This window comes from Mobula birostris, chromosome 31, assembly GCF_030028105.1.
Source record: "Mobula birostris isolate sMobBir1 chromosome 31, sMobBir1.hap1, whole genome shotgun sequence".
Taxonomy (NCBI): domain Eukaryota; kingdom Metazoa; phylum Chordata; class Chondrichthyes; order Myliobatiformes; family Myliobatidae; genus Mobula; species Mobula birostris.
In genome coordinates, this window is record NC_092400.1 from 19575437 (window position 1) to 19592081 (window position 16645).

Here is a 16645-nt window from a genome sequence, read left to right on the forward strand (position 1 = left end):
AATATAGTACCGACGTGAAGAGTCAGCCCGAATCATATTGAATGCTGGAACAGACTTGAAGGACCAAACAAGTTACTCCTGAGTAATTTTTCTGTGCCTCTTTGTCTAAGGTGATCAGCAGGTCAAATGATTGGACAGTTTGTAATAGAAGCAAAAAATGATTTAGGATCAATGGAAAAATCAGAATGCAAGTTAAAACTAGCCAGATAAATGAAAACAGATTTTAAGAGTTTCTCTAGCTATTTTAAAAGAGTTTACAAAGTGAGCATTGTATTTCTGGAAAGTGGTTCTCGTGAATTAATAATGGCAAGCAAGGAGATGTCAGATTTATTAAACAGATATTTTGCTTTGGTCATGACTTTGGAAAATACAAGTAACATTCTTAAAATCCTTGTAAATCAGGAATTGGAAGTGAGGGAAGGACTGAGGAAGATTACAATTAGCAGGAGAAACTGTTGGAGCTACAGGTTGACTCATATTTGGGGTCTGATGGATTGTATGCTCGGACAATAACTAAGTTGCTAATGAAATAGTTTTGGTGTTGGTTTGACTGTTTTTAAAAATCACTATGTTTGGATTGATTCCATTAGTTTGGAAATCTGAGGGAGTTGCAAGCAGGAAATGTTTATTTTTGGGAAATTGTTCAAATCTATTACTTAAGGTGTTATAGCAATGCACTTAAAGGTAATCAAGGTAACTAAGTCTTTGTGATTTTGTGAAAGGGAAATAAAGTGTGACTCTTTTTTGAGTTTTTTGAAAATGTAATAGTGAGTTGTGGATAAAGAAACCTGTGGGTATACTCTCAAGTAGGGAAATTATGTTTCAGTTATAAAATACATTGGTAAGCTAATTATATTTGAATGAATTCTGAATTGATTCTGCCTTCTTCCCCCTTCCTTTCCAGTCCTGATGAAGGGTCCTGGCCTGAAATGTTGACTGTTTATTTATTTCCATAGATACTGCCTGAGCTGCTGAGTTCCTCCAGCATTTTGTCTGTGTAGCTGTGGAATTCCAGCAGCTGCAGAATCTCTTGTGTTTATATTTTAATTAAAATGATCTTTTAGTACTTGTAGAGGTTGGTTGCTGTTGCACTAACTTTGTTTGCTCTGTTGGAGCGTTAACTGGTAAGAAATTAAAGGGTTGGAACAAATTAGTTAATATGTTGTCTGTTTTTTTTCCTGTTCTGCTCTTTCCATATTCTAGCCTGTTGTGATGGGTTTTCTCCCTCTCCAGGCTACTTGTTCAGGCTCCTGTTGCCTTTGTTTTACTGAATTTGATCAGTAACTCTGCGGCCATTTCGATCGGTCATTGGCACACGCAGGTGTATGAGAGTTGTCAAACCAAGCCGATTGTAAAGTTTGGTGAAGTTCAAGAAAAGGATTTTTTTAACAGATGTATTTCACAAACTCATAGAATATTTTAAAAATAAGCACAAAGACATATTCTTGTTGCATCTCAGAAGATACACAGCGCATTTTCAGTGAGGTGGAGTGCTATCTAATGGGTCCATTGCTAAATGAAAAAAATGGCAGAAAAATTATGTAAATTGGCTTCAAGTGGTTTTGAAAGAGAAGCATGGGAAATTTGATTTTATTCAGTTAATGTTAAGGGATGTTTGTCATTCTCCTGAATTGATGTAAAGACTAATGTAACATATTTCATGAAGGATGGTACTTCAGACAATCTTATTGCCCTTTGCTATTGGATTAGATTGTTGGGCTGATTTCGTATGCTGTATTCAACGTTGAAATATCCATAACTGAGCCAAGCTGCTGTGTGTGATTAAAGTCGTACATTTTGCCATATTTTCTGGTTCAAGCTGGCAAAATTCAGTGGCATGATTTCTCAAAACATCAGAAGAGCAACCATTAAATATGAGTTAGTAACTTTTAGAAGTAGGATTACCATCTTTTAAGGATAAGCAGAAATTGGCAGTGATATTTAGCAACATAGGTTGTGAATTGAGTCTTGTGCCAAATGAAGTTCCTTCCATGTTATAAAATAGTAGAACATTTAGGCAAAAGTGAATTTGAGATTAGTTAAGCAACACACATCAAAGTTGCTGGTGAACGCAGCAGGCCAGGCAGCATCTCTAGGAAGAGGTACAGTCGACGTTTCGGGCCAACACCCTCTCGGCCCGAAACGTCGACTGTACCTCTTCCTAGAGATGCTGCCTGGTCTGCTGCGTTCACCAGCAACTTTGTGTGTTGCTTGAATTTCTAGCATCTGCAGAATTCCTTGTGTTTGAGATTAGTTGATAGTTGGAGATCTTTATAAAGGCAAAGGAGAACAGAAAGCTCAGAAGGAAGGGAGCACCATTAATGAGAAATAGCATCCTGTAAGGGAGAAAGGATATATACAGAATTGGGAATACCTCTCAGAAAACTGGAGCAAAAGTCCACTCGGTCAATTACTACATGTTGACAATACCATCCCTTTGTAAAAGGTACCAAAGCCATGTATTTCATTAGTTTCAGTCGCATACCAGACAAATGCTGGAGCGGTTTTGGCCAGGTTCCACCACTATGTCTTTACTGTCTGCCTCTCAACATAGCTACTTGCTCTCTGAAGATTAAGAACACGCACTTCACCAAGTAAATAATTCACTTTCAGCTGTGTTTTCACCCCCCCATCCCCCCCCACTCCACATACCCTGCTATCTTCTCATGCTTTACCCTCATGACTTCTGTGGTTCCAGATGCAAGCACAGTCATGTGAAGCATCTTAAATATAGTTATTCATTCCTTCTGTAAGCTTTATGTGACATAGAAGTATAACTATTATGTAAAAAATGTGAATTTTAATTTCAAATTGCTGCTTTTACCAACTGTCAAACCAAAGGTAAATTAGCTGTAAATTTTCAAATAGTCAAGCTTGATGAAATTCATAATCTGAAAGGAAAAATACACATAGTTTTTACTCTGTTGACATTATGCCTGGGATCATCTATTACTTTGTGGTTTAGTCAGTAAGTTTTACAGAAGTGGTGAAGCTGCAAGCTGCTTTTTTTCCCCCTCACTTCTGCAATCCAGGGGCTCAGGGCCAAAGTTACTTCAGCTTCCCTTGCATCCATAACTAATAATTGTAACTTCTTTCATTTTCCCCTTATTTTCAGTGAGTAGATTTTTTCATGAATTCCACAGCATCATAATGCTTTGCGAAAAGGGTTTTAGAGCACTAGGAAAGAGTTAAAGCTAATTCCTAGCCTTATGTAAATTACACCGATGACAGTGAAATCAACAGAATACCAAAAAATATATCAGCAATTCCATTTCATTATTTCAGTTGAGTATAATAATCTTTTTTAAGAAAGTTATTTTGTGCAGCCGGTGCTGTAAACATCCATTATTTGGAGACTGAAGGCTGTACTAAAGGTGATGCAAAATGTTGGGACTCTACTGGAATTGGTGCATGTAAAATTGGTAGAACGATACTGATAGTTTGTAAGTTATTAATGCAGAGAGCTTTGTAAGAATGGCTGTGCTAACATTTTTTTTTTACTCATTCTCCCCCAAAAATCTCTCTTCTTTCTCATTGTCCAATTGGGTTGTCTTTTCTGATGCACCACTGAGATCAGAAACTGGATAAACGTAGTGCTCAATCTGTTAAATCATCTTGATTGTGTTCAGTAGATGCATCTGATATAATACATTGGAATAGTTGTGCAGCATATCATTTAAGTGGCGAAAGACTACTGAATATTGTAGTACAGAAAGTTACCATGCAGTACAGCAAGTAATTAGGCTGGCATATGGAACTCTTTGGAATAGTTATACATTGCATCTTCAAAATTTAACCTATTGGAGGATCATATTAAAATTAGTTGTATCATGGAATGTAAAGCATCATTGCTGGGGCCTGTTATTTACCATGTTAAGGCATATTCTGGAGTTAGGGTATACAGGTTTCCCCCGCTATCCGAATGTAGAGCGTTCCTATGAAACCATTCGTAAGCCAAAATGGCTAAAGCGAAGAAGCAATTACCATTAATTTATATGGGAAAATTTTTGAGCGTTCCCAAACCCCCAAAAAAACCTACCAAATCATACCAAATAACACATAAAACCTAAAATAACACTAACATATAGTAAAAGCAGGAACGGTATGATAAATACACAGCCTATATAAAGTAGAAATAATGTACGTACAGTGTAGTTTCACTTAACAGAATCGGGAAGTTCGAGCCAAAATTGATTTGTCGAAAAAAATCGGCACGTACACGCATTCGCACGTCACGCATGCACATACATCTGCCTGCACAAGGCTTCATGGTCATGGTAGTCTTGGGGTAAACACAAGTTTAAAGCGAGCGTCTTTTGTTGTAAAAGCGAAAATCCTCTTTAGGTTAACAAAAACATGTACTAATGTAGGTCTTTCGTAAAAGCGAAATGTCGTAAAGAGAACGTTCGGAAAGCAGGGGATACCTGTATAGCATTTGTTAACTTCAGCCATCAATCTTCAGACCTGAATATGGATTGCAGTTTAAATTTAAAATGCAGCCCTGTACATTGGTTTCCTGCAACTGTAGACACCAGTTGATTGAAAACCAAATAATGCTGATTAACATTCACTTTGGGTGGTGGAGTGTGGGTACGAAGAGTGTGGGTACAATTATACGTAATTCAAAGGAAGCATTGTAGATACATTGTAACTATAGATTTGTCCTGCTGTTGCCTTTGATACTTAGCGTATAAAATCATGTAATATTAGATCACAAACGAGAGAAAATCTGCAGGTGCTGGAAATCCGAGCAACATACACAACATGCTGGAGGAATTCTGCAGGCCAGGCAGCATCTATGGAAAAAAGTACAGTTGACGTTTCGACCAGAAATGTTGACTATTTTTTTTCCATAGATGCTGCCTAGCCTGCTGAGTTCCTCCAGCATTTTGTGTGTGTTTCTCATGTAATATTGGGTCAGGCAGGCCTCTTCCTCCAAGAGTGTCTCACTTTGTCGAATAAAACACTTCTGTACCCAATAGCTTCAGTGTCTCTGGTGACTTTGTTCATGTTACAACAGACCATCTACATTAATGAGTTGGATGAATGGACTTTGTAACTGCTGCAATTTGTGCTGGCGATATAAAAGTAAGTAGGAAAGCAAGATAGAAGGAGAGCGTGGAGTTTGCAGAAAGATATGGGTAACGTTGGCAAAAATTTGAAAGATGGAGCGTAAAGATGGGTGTGATAGGAAGAATAAAAATGCAGCATATTGTTAAAGTGGAAGGACTGCAGAATACTGCAATACAGAAAGATCTGGATGTCCTTGTACATGTATAATGTTACCATGCAGTACAGTAAGTACTTAGGAAGGCACATGGAATGTTGGTCTCACTTGAAATAGGGATCGTATAAAAAGAGGAAAATCTTGTTACAGCTATAGAGGGCACTGGTGATACAATATCTGGAGTACTGTATGCAATTTTGTTTGATTTATTTCAGAACGGATGCTTGCAATAGAGAAATACAGAGGATTTTAACCTTTTTGAATGGTGTGAAACTTTCGGATATGTTTCCATAGTTTCTGTATTTATTACCTTGCTGAAAGTAGAGGTCATGCAGTCCCACAGAGTTGTCTTGATTTAGTTATTATGTAAAAACAGGATTAGCATTGAAAGCTTTCCTGTGTGAGTGCCAAGTCTTCTGTTTTCCTCTTCCTACTAACTTTTAAAGTGATTATTCAGTATCATAAATCAGAAGCATCTTCTGGAGGAATTTTATTAAAACTTGTACAAAACCTTCCAGGTGCACAGAATATAGTTTGATAGGTCGGTCCAAACTGTAGCATATAGTTAGTAATGCATATTTAATTTGTAAATGATGGTCAAAACAAAGTTACTTGTAACATTTTCTTAATGACTCAAACCCATCCTACACAAGTGCCCATTTTCAATCCCTTTCCTTGTAGGAAATTTGTGAGCAGCACAGACAAATTTTGACTGGGAATGGCAAAGGCAAGTAACTGTCTCTGAAGAAATCTCTTGAGAGTTTGCCTGTGAAGCTTTAATATCCTATTTGACTTTTTAGTCCATCATCGTGATCACTCCAATTTCACATTATTTCCAAAGTTTTTTTGTATGTTTCCACTTTCAGACAGTTTTGTATGTTCTGCTCATTTTCTTGAATTAGTTCCAATTTGTTGAAAGTGTTGATGACAGCATCCTATTTTAGTTGCTGATCCTGACTATTCTTCCTGTTCTTCAACTGGAATGGTTGTAAGTTCATTCCAGTCCAATGTCTTGCTCCTCCCTTCAGTTCCAAACCACTGTCCACAGGTGTCGGCCATTTTGCCTCTAAACTTTAAAATTCCCTTCCTAAATTTCCCTGCTATGTATCACTACAATGTCTATAAAATGCATATCCTCAAAATAACTTATTTTCCTTCCTCTTATTTTCAGATAGCTCCAATAACCCACACGCCTCAGAAAAATACATCATCCTTTTGATAACCAGAAACATTAGTTAAGAATAAATTCCCTTACTGCCTTGTCTTACTTTCTGGTCACACCAGTTCTTTTAGATTTGTTTTGCAGTGCACTCGGAGATTCTAAGGTAAATAAGTTAGTCCTCTTCGGTATTATCATTCTATCCAGAGATGGGATTGATTAAACCAGGAAGAGCCCAACTGATTAAGTATCATGGAATATGTTTGTTGATGTCAAACTGGATTATGTTCCATTCAATGTGTGTACAGGTACTGGTTCCTAGCTTTATATTTGCTTCTATTTTCTTGTGATAAAGGAAGGGGAAAAATAAACTCCTAGAATCTTAGTTTTGTTTTCTCACATTATAGTTGCTTATTGCTATGTATTTATATTTATATTTGCACAGTTTGTTGTCTTTTGCACTCTGGTTGATCTTTCATTGATCCTGTTATGGTATTTTTTTCTATAGATTTGCTGAGTATGCCCGCAGGAAAATGCATCTCAGGGTTGTATATGGTGACATGTATGTACTGTGATAATAAAATTTACATTGAACTTTGGATTTCAGTAGGTTTTCATTTCCATTCTATACATGTCGAACTTTAAAGGACTCTTTTAGAGCGGTCCATGTTTTTTGGATTTGTTTTTGTGTAGCCAGACTTGTGCTGCATTTGATTAAATGTTATAGCTTTGAGCAAGTGTTTGAATTTCACGTTTGCCAGTCTTAAGTTTTCTATTATGAGTGTATTTTAACATACCTGTTCAGGTACATTTAATTGAGATTTGAGAACTTTCTCCAATTTTAGATTTGCATGAAAAGTTGAGAGCTTTTCAATCAATCTTTAAATTAATTTCCAGGAGCTGCTTTGTTTTCTTAAAAATATACAGGAATATTGCGTGAATAATGTAAAGACAAATTTCAATCTGAGTTTATAACACTAGTGTGTGGTTATACTTCCATTTACCTTGCATCTCTGTTTTTGTACATTCATTTCTGATTGATCCATGGGAAATTTGCAGCTACTTAATGAGCCCATTTGCTTTATACAAACAAATTATGCTTCTCAAGGTCAAACTGAATAGTTGCTGATGTCTTGCAGGTCACTGGGGTTCATCATGTAGATGATGTTTTCTGTGACCTACAATAACTTCGGTTTGAGTGGCAATTCAATTCACAGAATTGGTGTTCGAGTTAGTGGTGTACTAAAGTTCTGATGAGATCCAGGATCTCATCCGCACTTCGCAGAAGAATTAGTTATTATTATTGTCAGTTATTATTATTTATCCTTGGGCAAATAAGCCTAAGAAAATAATTGTTGTCCCAGAACCTTGTTGGTGCTCCAAGCTTCAGACAGCAGTTACTGTACCTAATAATAGTTTCACTCCCTAAATGCTAATTCCATTCGTGAAAGGGTGGTGTAAACTGTGCATTTGTTTTGGATACATTATGCTCCTAAGCAAAAGAATGCCTGACTGGGTATAGATGGTTCCTGTTTTGCAACTTACCTATTTCATACTGTAGCCTTTAAAATCCAAGCCTAAACATTACAGTAAATAAGGCAAATAGTAAGCAAGATTATAATTGTTAATCTTTTTCACTGCAGCAGGAAGTTAAGTATTTTCGGGAACTGCTGGGAGAAAGAATTAAGAATTACATCATAAGCTTTTAAAGTACATAAATTCTGAAAGTTATTGTAAAGTTGAGAGATACTGACTAAATAATTACATATTCAGTATTATATAATAACACAAGTGTGGGGTAAAATGTCATCGTGTAAATTTATAGTTCGTTTAACAGGTTATTTACAGAAATATGCACTGCAAAGCTGGACCAGTCAGTATTATTAATATACAGCTCAGCGCAAGAAAGAGTTTCTTTTTATGGAATGTTTTTATTCCTTTTTTTTCTAGAAGTCCTGAGTGCTTTGGAAATTTGTTTTAAATAAACATTTAGTTTGCAGATTTTTTAAAATTGATGTTAAAGCTTAGTTGTTCATTGATAACACAAGTAGAGAATCAGCTTTATAATCACTGATATGATGTGACGTTTGTTGTTTTGTGGCAGCTGAGGCAGAAAATTACCATGGATTACAAAAATAAATGTATATTTGAGCCTTCTAAGCACAACATAAAGCATACATTAAGTGTGTAACTGGAGTAAGAGCAAATAATTGGCTATAACTGTACTTAACAAAGCCTGATTGTGCCGAAGGAACAATATATTAATGCTAGATTGTAGTCAAAACCCTGCCCAGGGGTGGGGTATCCCCCACAATTGTCATGGGATCATATAGCACAGAAAGGGGTCCTTGGACTCCTATGTCCATTGTAGTGGCAAATTCTAACAAGCAAATGCCATGGCTGGAGACCAATGTTATCATTGTATGATGTGTTCTCCAATCAATCTAATAATAATGTCCAAGAAAACAGAAATGCATTCAGTCCTTTATTAGAAGTAAGAAAAGCATACACTCTTAAAGCAATAGAATGTCTGAAACTATAAGACTAGTGATATTATATGTACTTAAGCGGACTTAATCGAAGTTAAGTAGAGTTAATCAATTTCAAATGTAATTAAATGAAGTTAAGAAGCATTGGTTAAGTGGGCAACAAAAGGAATGGCATCCATTGGTTCTCAGTACCAGACTAAACTGCTGAGAACAAAGCCAGATACATAATTAAACCCTACGCTTTTGCCGCGCCTCACCCGCATGACTAGCTGCCATAATAAACGTGCAACAGAGAGTACAATGCAGATAGAAAACCGATGCATGGCTTGTGCACTCATGTCAGCCATTAAGTACTTTTCTACATAGTCCTGCAGCATTAAGCATGTTAAGAATGCTTATACACATGAAAATAGTATGAGTGAGTTCATTATGCCTCCCAAAGGAAGCTGTAAATTGATTATCCTTTCCCTTCCAGGGCTAGAAAGAGAGGTATTTGCACTGGATCTTACTTGTTAGAAATTTGAGGGGCACAAATGAAGGCAAATTGGTCATTGATCGCCTTCAGTGGTCAAATAATTTGTGAGCACATGCTGTCTACGCTGCTCTCGGATAAGTCCCGGGAAAACCACTTTCAGCAGTTGAACCATAATATCCTAACAGTCAACAGTCACGAGAGAGAGAGTCAGGATATTTAGTTTTAAATTACAAAAGATGTTTAGTGTCAAATTTTAATTATGTTCAAAGTAAACCTAATTAATCCAAGTGAGGTTACCTCAATCTTGCATTTATTCAACAGTGGTCAGTTTACCAGTGGCTCCTGATGCAAAGTTTGTTATTAGCTTTGTATCAGAGCTAATGGACTACTTTACATTTATTTCATTGTCAAACTACATTTCTTTATAAATAGGTAATAAAAGATAAGATATCCTCTTTTTTTTGAAAATCCAATCACTTGTACCTTCTATATATTGGCGAGACCCGACGCAGACTGGGAGATCGTTTTGCTGAACACCTAAGCTCTGTCTGTCAGAGAAAGCAGGATCTCCCAGTGGCAACACATTTTAATTCCACATCCCATTCCCATTCTGATATGTCTATCCACGGCCTCCTCTACTGTAAAGATGAAGCCACACTCAGGTTGGAGGAACAACACCTTATATTACGTCTGGGTAGCCTCCAACCTGATGGCATGAATATTGACTTCTCAAACTTCCGCTAATGCCTCACCTCCCCCTCGTACCCCATCCATTATTTATTTATATACACACATTCTCTCTCTCTCTCTCTCTCTCTCTCTCCTTTTTCTCCCTCTGTCCCTCTCACTATACCCCTTGCCCATCCTCTGGGTTCCTCACCCCCCTTTTCTTTCTCCCTAGGCCTCCTGTCCCATGGTCCTCTCATATCCCTTTTGCCAATCACCTGTCCAGCTCTTGGCTCCATCCCTCCCCCTCCTGTCTTCTCCTATCATTTTGGATCTCCCCCTCCCCCTCCCACTTTCAAATCTCTTACTAGCTCTTCCTTCAGTTAGTCCTGACGAAGAGTCTCGGCCCGAAACGTGGACTGTACCTCTTCCTAGAGATGCTGCCTGGCCTGCTGCGTTCACCAGCAACTTTGATGTGTGTCACTTGTACCTTCATTTCACTTAAAAAGTGTACAGTTACTCATAAGAATTTAGTACATCCAGTTTACTGGTATAGGCATAAGATTCTGAAGATGCTGGAAATCTTGAGTAACAGACATTGAAAACTAGAGGAACTCAGCAGGTTAGGCAATATCTATGGAGAGGAAATGAACAGTTGAAGGGCCAAGGTCCTTCAGGGTAACTATGGAGTAGGTATAACTGACTCATTGTTCTACCTGTAACATAGGATGTATGGTCAAGAGCAAAGAACCCAAAATGTCATTTCTGATGTTTAACACCACTTCCACCCACTCACCCATTCCTTCACACCCTCCACCCACACCACCACTTCTTTATCACTTCCTGTCACAGTCACCCTTGTGTCAAGTACCTCACTTTATGAACATACAAATAACCTATGTGTATAAGTTTTGTTATATACTTATTGTGTTTTTTTTTGGTGCTGCATCAGCTCTGGAGTAACAATTATTTTGTTCTTGTTATACTTGTGTACGGGAAATGACATAAAGCAATCTTGAATCTTGGGGGGGAAAAAAATTGTTATCTTATGGTTTGCTCAGGCTCCAGCAATCTTTTCTCATCTAGTTATTTGAGAAGATAAAATAAATTTGCTGAGAGTTATGGTAGTGAATTGATTTATAGTAGTATATTATAACATCTGAATATTTTAGTTGTTTTGATTCCAGTCATAGCATGCAGTCTTACCCAGCTTTCAGCATGGATGTGGGTGAAGTCAGAGACTTACAGTATGGAAGTGGGCCTTTTGGCTCAACTTGTCCCCATTGACTGTGTTCCCCAGTGAACTAGTTCCATCTTCCTGTGTTTGACTCATACCTCTCCTAACCATGTACTTATCTGCATGTTTTTAAATGTTGTTAATGTGCCGTCTCATACAATTTCTGGCAGCTGATTCCAAATACCCACCACTCTTGCATGAAGAAGCAGCCCCGATGCCCCTCTTAAATCACTTGCATCTAAATTTAAACCCATAGTAGTGCGGATTCTAGTAGTATTGATTTCTTTTTATAATGTCTTCAGTTTTTTCCTAGGTATTGATAGACCTCTTGTGGCCACACTTAAAATTACAATTCTTTGTTTTTGTAATCTGCTGAGTTTAGAGCATTCATCAGCTCTGAATGTTAAGATATTAATAATTTTTGAAAATTGAGTGCTGATTGCAGATAGGGAAATTCATTAGTAGAGCTCTTGAATACCACTGTTAGGTGGTGACTAAATTAGCATAACTTGAAGCTACTAAATTAATTTTGACTAGTATTTAACTCTCCCCCCCCCCCCCCCCCCCCGGCCATCTGTCTGTCCCCCTCAAGATAAGAGTATTTGGTGCAGTGGAACAAAAGGTCATCTTATGGAGCAGTTGTCTTAAACTCAAATTGTTTATAATTTCATGAAAAATTGTGACTATAAACATCAAGGCAGGGAATGTGTAAAATACTCATATTGGTCAATATCTTGACAGAATTTATGCTGCAAATGTTAACACAGATGCTATGTGTATCTTATTTTCATTTTGCCATTATTTAAGCCTTTTTTTAAAAAATTAGAGCCATAATTTACATTCGTAAACTTTATTTGTTACAATTACATAGGCATTTTAGGCAGTTTAATAGGGTAAGCTTTTATCTTCTGCAAATTCAAGGTTGTCACAATTGTAAAGCCTCATAGATTAAGCAGTTTAAATGAACATTAATAATATTTTAATCAAACACAAGAAAAGCCTTATTAATGCACTGTTTCCTCAAAGTGGATTATTGAAGTTTTTAAAATAAAAACTGCAAAGGAAAATTGCTGTTTTTTAATAACAATTAATTGTATTGTGTCTTCTTCCAAAAGCAATCTTTTAAGAGTTGTATTTTTAAGCTAAATATTTTCATTATTTTCTGAGCATTATGTGACTAATGTTCAACATTCTCAGAATACAGTATTTTTTTTCTTTTATTCCATTCGGTGTTATGTTACTATGCATCATTGTTCAGAACAGCAACACAAAAAATGTTAAACAGTAAGTAATTTCCGATCTAGCTAAAAGGTGTTTAATGTTGGTGCCTTTGCATCATCACAAATGATTAGAAGCAGCAAATGTCATAAAGATTGAATTGTATTCAGCTGCAGAAAATACATTATGCATATCAGCAATTACCTGCCTGCATTATAAACTTATTTACTGATATGAATGCACATTAAATGGAATAAATGCATGAGAGATCACTGAGCAATTTGCCAAAAAGGTGCATTTGTACTCAGTAAGTGCAAAGTAAAAACAAATTGTTAAATTGGTGTGATTTCTCATTCTAATGCACCAATTACAGTTTCATGTGTTGCAGAATCATTTTAAACCAAGCCCTGCTTTGAGTGTTTTGTAAGACCCCTGACTGGATAACTTGTCACTCAAAGTCCCGTAGTGCAGTATGAAAGTGTCAAATTTGCAAAAGGACATTGGTGTCATCTGCAGTATTTTCATTAAGTTTTCAGTGAAGTAGCAATTGTTTGACTTGGGGAGGAAGGCCAAATTCTCCTTTTTTTGATGCTGAATTGCAGGCTGCCCCTGGGTAACAAATGGGTTCCGAGGTTGTTAAGTTAGAAAACACAAAAATTGTTTCAGAGCTCCAAAGTTTGTAATGAATGACATCAAAAAAAGAAAGAATAATTACTTCTGTGGAGGATCAGAGGAAAGTAGTTCTGATGTTTGTAGAAACGAGCATGTGTAAGAATGTTGGACTTTTGAATTTAATAATACGGGAGCGCTTTTGTACGCAAGGACCATAGTTCAGATGTTTGTAACCTAGGGACAACCTGAGCTGTTTACTGTTTTGATGGTTTAATGGGGATCACATCATCCTGGAATGCTCAGGTTTACTTCTCGTCTCTCAAATAGATCATTGGTGACAAAGTGAAGAGTTTTACTAGGCCTCCTCCTCCTGATTGTTGAGAACATAGACAAATAAATGTGAGAGTTGCAAAATACCGAGCAGGTAGACATTCCCTGCAGGTCAGGCTGCACAAGGCCTCCACTGTCAGAGAGAGGACAAAAAAGGAGGATAAAATTGCTGAGCTAATTTTCCAAACACAATAGTTTCTGCAGATGCTGGAAATCCTGAGTAACACACAGATCCCAATGAAAGGTCTCTGCCTGAATTGTCAACTCTTTGTACCTCTCCATTGATGCTGCCTGACCTGCTCCATTTTGTGTGAGCTAATATTACTGATGGATGATTTGACACTCACCAATAAATCAAGATTCCTTAAGTCATCCATCTGCAATATTAACTCATTTTTATCTTTGAGCAACACACATCAAAGTTGCTGGTGAACGCAGCAGGCCAGGCAGCATCTCTAGGAAGAGGTACAGTCGACGTTTCGGGCTGAGACCCTTCGTCAGCCTCGTGTTTTCATTTTTACCTTATTTTTCCCTCGAGTGGATTATATATCTAGCGCTGACCTGCTGGACATGTCCTCCTCCATTACCTTTCTTTACAGTCTGATGAAAGGTCTTCGCCCAAAACTATTTATTTCTTTCTGTCGATCAGGGGTTCCCAACCCTTTTTATGTCAAAGGCCAATACTATTAAGCGAGGGGTCCATGGACTCCATGGACTCCATGTTGGGATTCCCTACCATAGCTGGTGCCTGGCCTGCTGAGCTCCTCCAGAATTTTATGTATGTTACTTTACATTTCTTTTGTCTAGGTTCCCGTTCTCTAATTGCTCCCATTCACTCATTGATCAGATAGCTTTTTTTAAACAAATGATCTCCTGATCACTCAGATTTTACCTTGTCAGAGACATTCCCACCCCCCTGTCTTTCTTCAGCTTTACTGACTTGTTTTTTTTCCCCTTCTGATGGTCAGCCGAGCTCAAACATTAACCTTACAGCTAGACTCCTACCCCCCCCCCCCCCACCTTATTTTGGCATCTTTCCCCTTCCTTCTCAGTCCTGAAGAAGGGTCTTGGCCCAAAATGTCAACTGTTTATTCATTTCCGTAGATGCTGCCTGACCTGCTGAGTTCCTCCAGCATTTTGTGTGAGTTGCTTTTGTTTTTCTTCTTCCAGATGTGTCCTGACTGTAGAGTATTGTCTGCATTTTCTGTGTTTGCTTTAGAATTTCAGCATCTACAATTTACAGGTTCACCCTTTTAAAAAAAAATCATGCTGGTTGCAGTAGCATTCACAAACCCAAAATATGGTTAAATGGCAGAAAGTAGAGGGTAGCTTCAGGTAATCGCATCATGTTGTTACGACTTTAAGAAAACACTTTGCTTTCAAATTGATGTGCATGAGGATCTGAAATGCTGGTTCAGGGTTACAAAAACTAAACATGCACTGCAGTAAGCAATAAGGAAGGCAAATATTCTGTTATCCTTTATTGCTAGGGATTACACAAGTAAAATTGTCATTTGGAGATTCTATAGGGTTTTTAAATTCTTATTTTCGGTGTGTAGGTTAGTCTTTACTGAAAGAAGAATGCATTTGTCACAAGTATATGCAGTGTAGTTTTGATACTAGTGGGGCTATAGTTTGAGGGCATTATATGTGATTGATATACTTTGAATGGAGTTAAAAGAATGTGGGATGGACAGTGAGGTACTGAAAAGGTTATTTGTTCAAGCTGGAGAGGCGCACTGTGGCGATTAAGGAGATAGCCATTAGTACTGAATTGAGATTTCTTTCAGAGGCTGTAAAACTTTGGAATGCTCTACCTCAGTGTTATAATTGCTCAGTTGCTGAGTATGTTTTTAGATGTATTTTGGAATTGGAAAACAAAGTGGTCTTCCAGGCTCAGCCATAATCTCAATGAGAACAAAATAGTTCTGAGAGTGGAGAAACTCAGCAGTACAGGCAGTATCTATGGTAAAGGGCAAACAGATGGCGATTCGGGCCTAGACCCTTCATCAGGAAGAAGGTCCTGCTGAGTTCCTCCAGCATTTTGTGTGTGTTGCTTTGGACTTCCTGCACTGCAGGTTTTCTCGGTGTTTTTAGTTTTGAGTGGTACATTCATCTTCCGTTTCTTGTATTCTTGAGTTTTCTGTTTGTATTAATGAAAACTTCAATATGACAATGATGAACCATGAGAGTGTGCAAGAGTTAAATTGAAACTAATAAAGTTGTTTACCTTGTGTGTGATTCAGGGAGTCGTCGTATTGTTGATGTTATGGATGTCAATACACAGAAAGGGATTGAAATGAGTATGTCGCAATGGGTCAAATACTATGAGACACCAGAGGCTGAAAGGGAGAAGCTGTACAATGTCATAAGCTTGGAATTCAGTCACACAAAACTTGAGAACCTGGTCAAGCGGCCTGATGTGGTAAGGAAGTTGTATTTGTAATTAAATTATATTTTAACAAGATTTGATCATTGCTTGATAGTTTGACCATTGTTTCATTACTTGCCTCTTTTTTCCTTTTGAAGGGCTAACCGTTCTTTTACAGAAATGTTATACTTTGTAATGTTTTAACACTGTTATCAGCTTCTGAGCACTAATATAGTTAGTGTATTTAATGTGCATGATGATGAAGCTCTTAAATTGAAGAAATTCACTTGTAATACAGTGGATTCCAGTTAACTAGGCCACATCGGGTCCAGTACATTTTGGCCCAATTAAATATCTGGCCCAATTAGTCAAAGTTTAATAAAAATAATTAAAAAGGTATTTTTTAAAAAAAAGACAAACTACAGTTTAACTGAGTAACAAATTATGTATTTAGTGCAGGAGAAATTAGAACACTACCAAGTACTACTACAGTAGTATAAAATTGTGTATTAGTTAATACTGTAGTTAACAGTGGAGGGATTCATGCAGTGTATGCCGCTGTGTTCATTTGATTGACTATAAATTAACAAATCCGCGCAGACACCTAGTGCAGATTATGGACTGTCGTCTTATGTGTTTGATGATTGTGTCATCTAAATCTTCTTTTTCCTTGTTACATTCAAGGTGATCAATTATGCCTTAATTCTTTGTTGGTCCTAATTTGTTGAAGATTAGTTAGAAATTGTTCGGCAATAGTCTCCTGCACAATTAAGTGGCATACTGTCCCAAATAAACAAAGGGAATCCTGACTATTTTCTGCTGGTTTTTGTTCTTTAAGGGTTGTCCAAAGTAAGCTACTGT

The 16645-nt window shown here is 37.3% G+C and overlaps 1 protein-coding gene across 12 annotated transcripts in view; it reads left to right on the forward strand.

Annotated features, from left to right (window-relative positions):
• kdm2bb (lysine (K)-specific demethylase 2Bb) overlaps nt 1-16645 on the forward strand; it is a 245450-nt gene that overhangs the window by 54060 nt on the left and 174745 nt on the right. For all 12 annotated transcript variants that reach the window (XM_072247794.1, XM_072247787.1, XM_072247789.1 and 9 more), the window contains one exon: nt 15660-15838. In XM_072247794.1, the coding sequence (XP_072103895.1) occupies nt 15660-15838 (179 nt within the window). The remainder of the gene's footprint in view (nt 1-15659; nt 15839-16645) is intronic.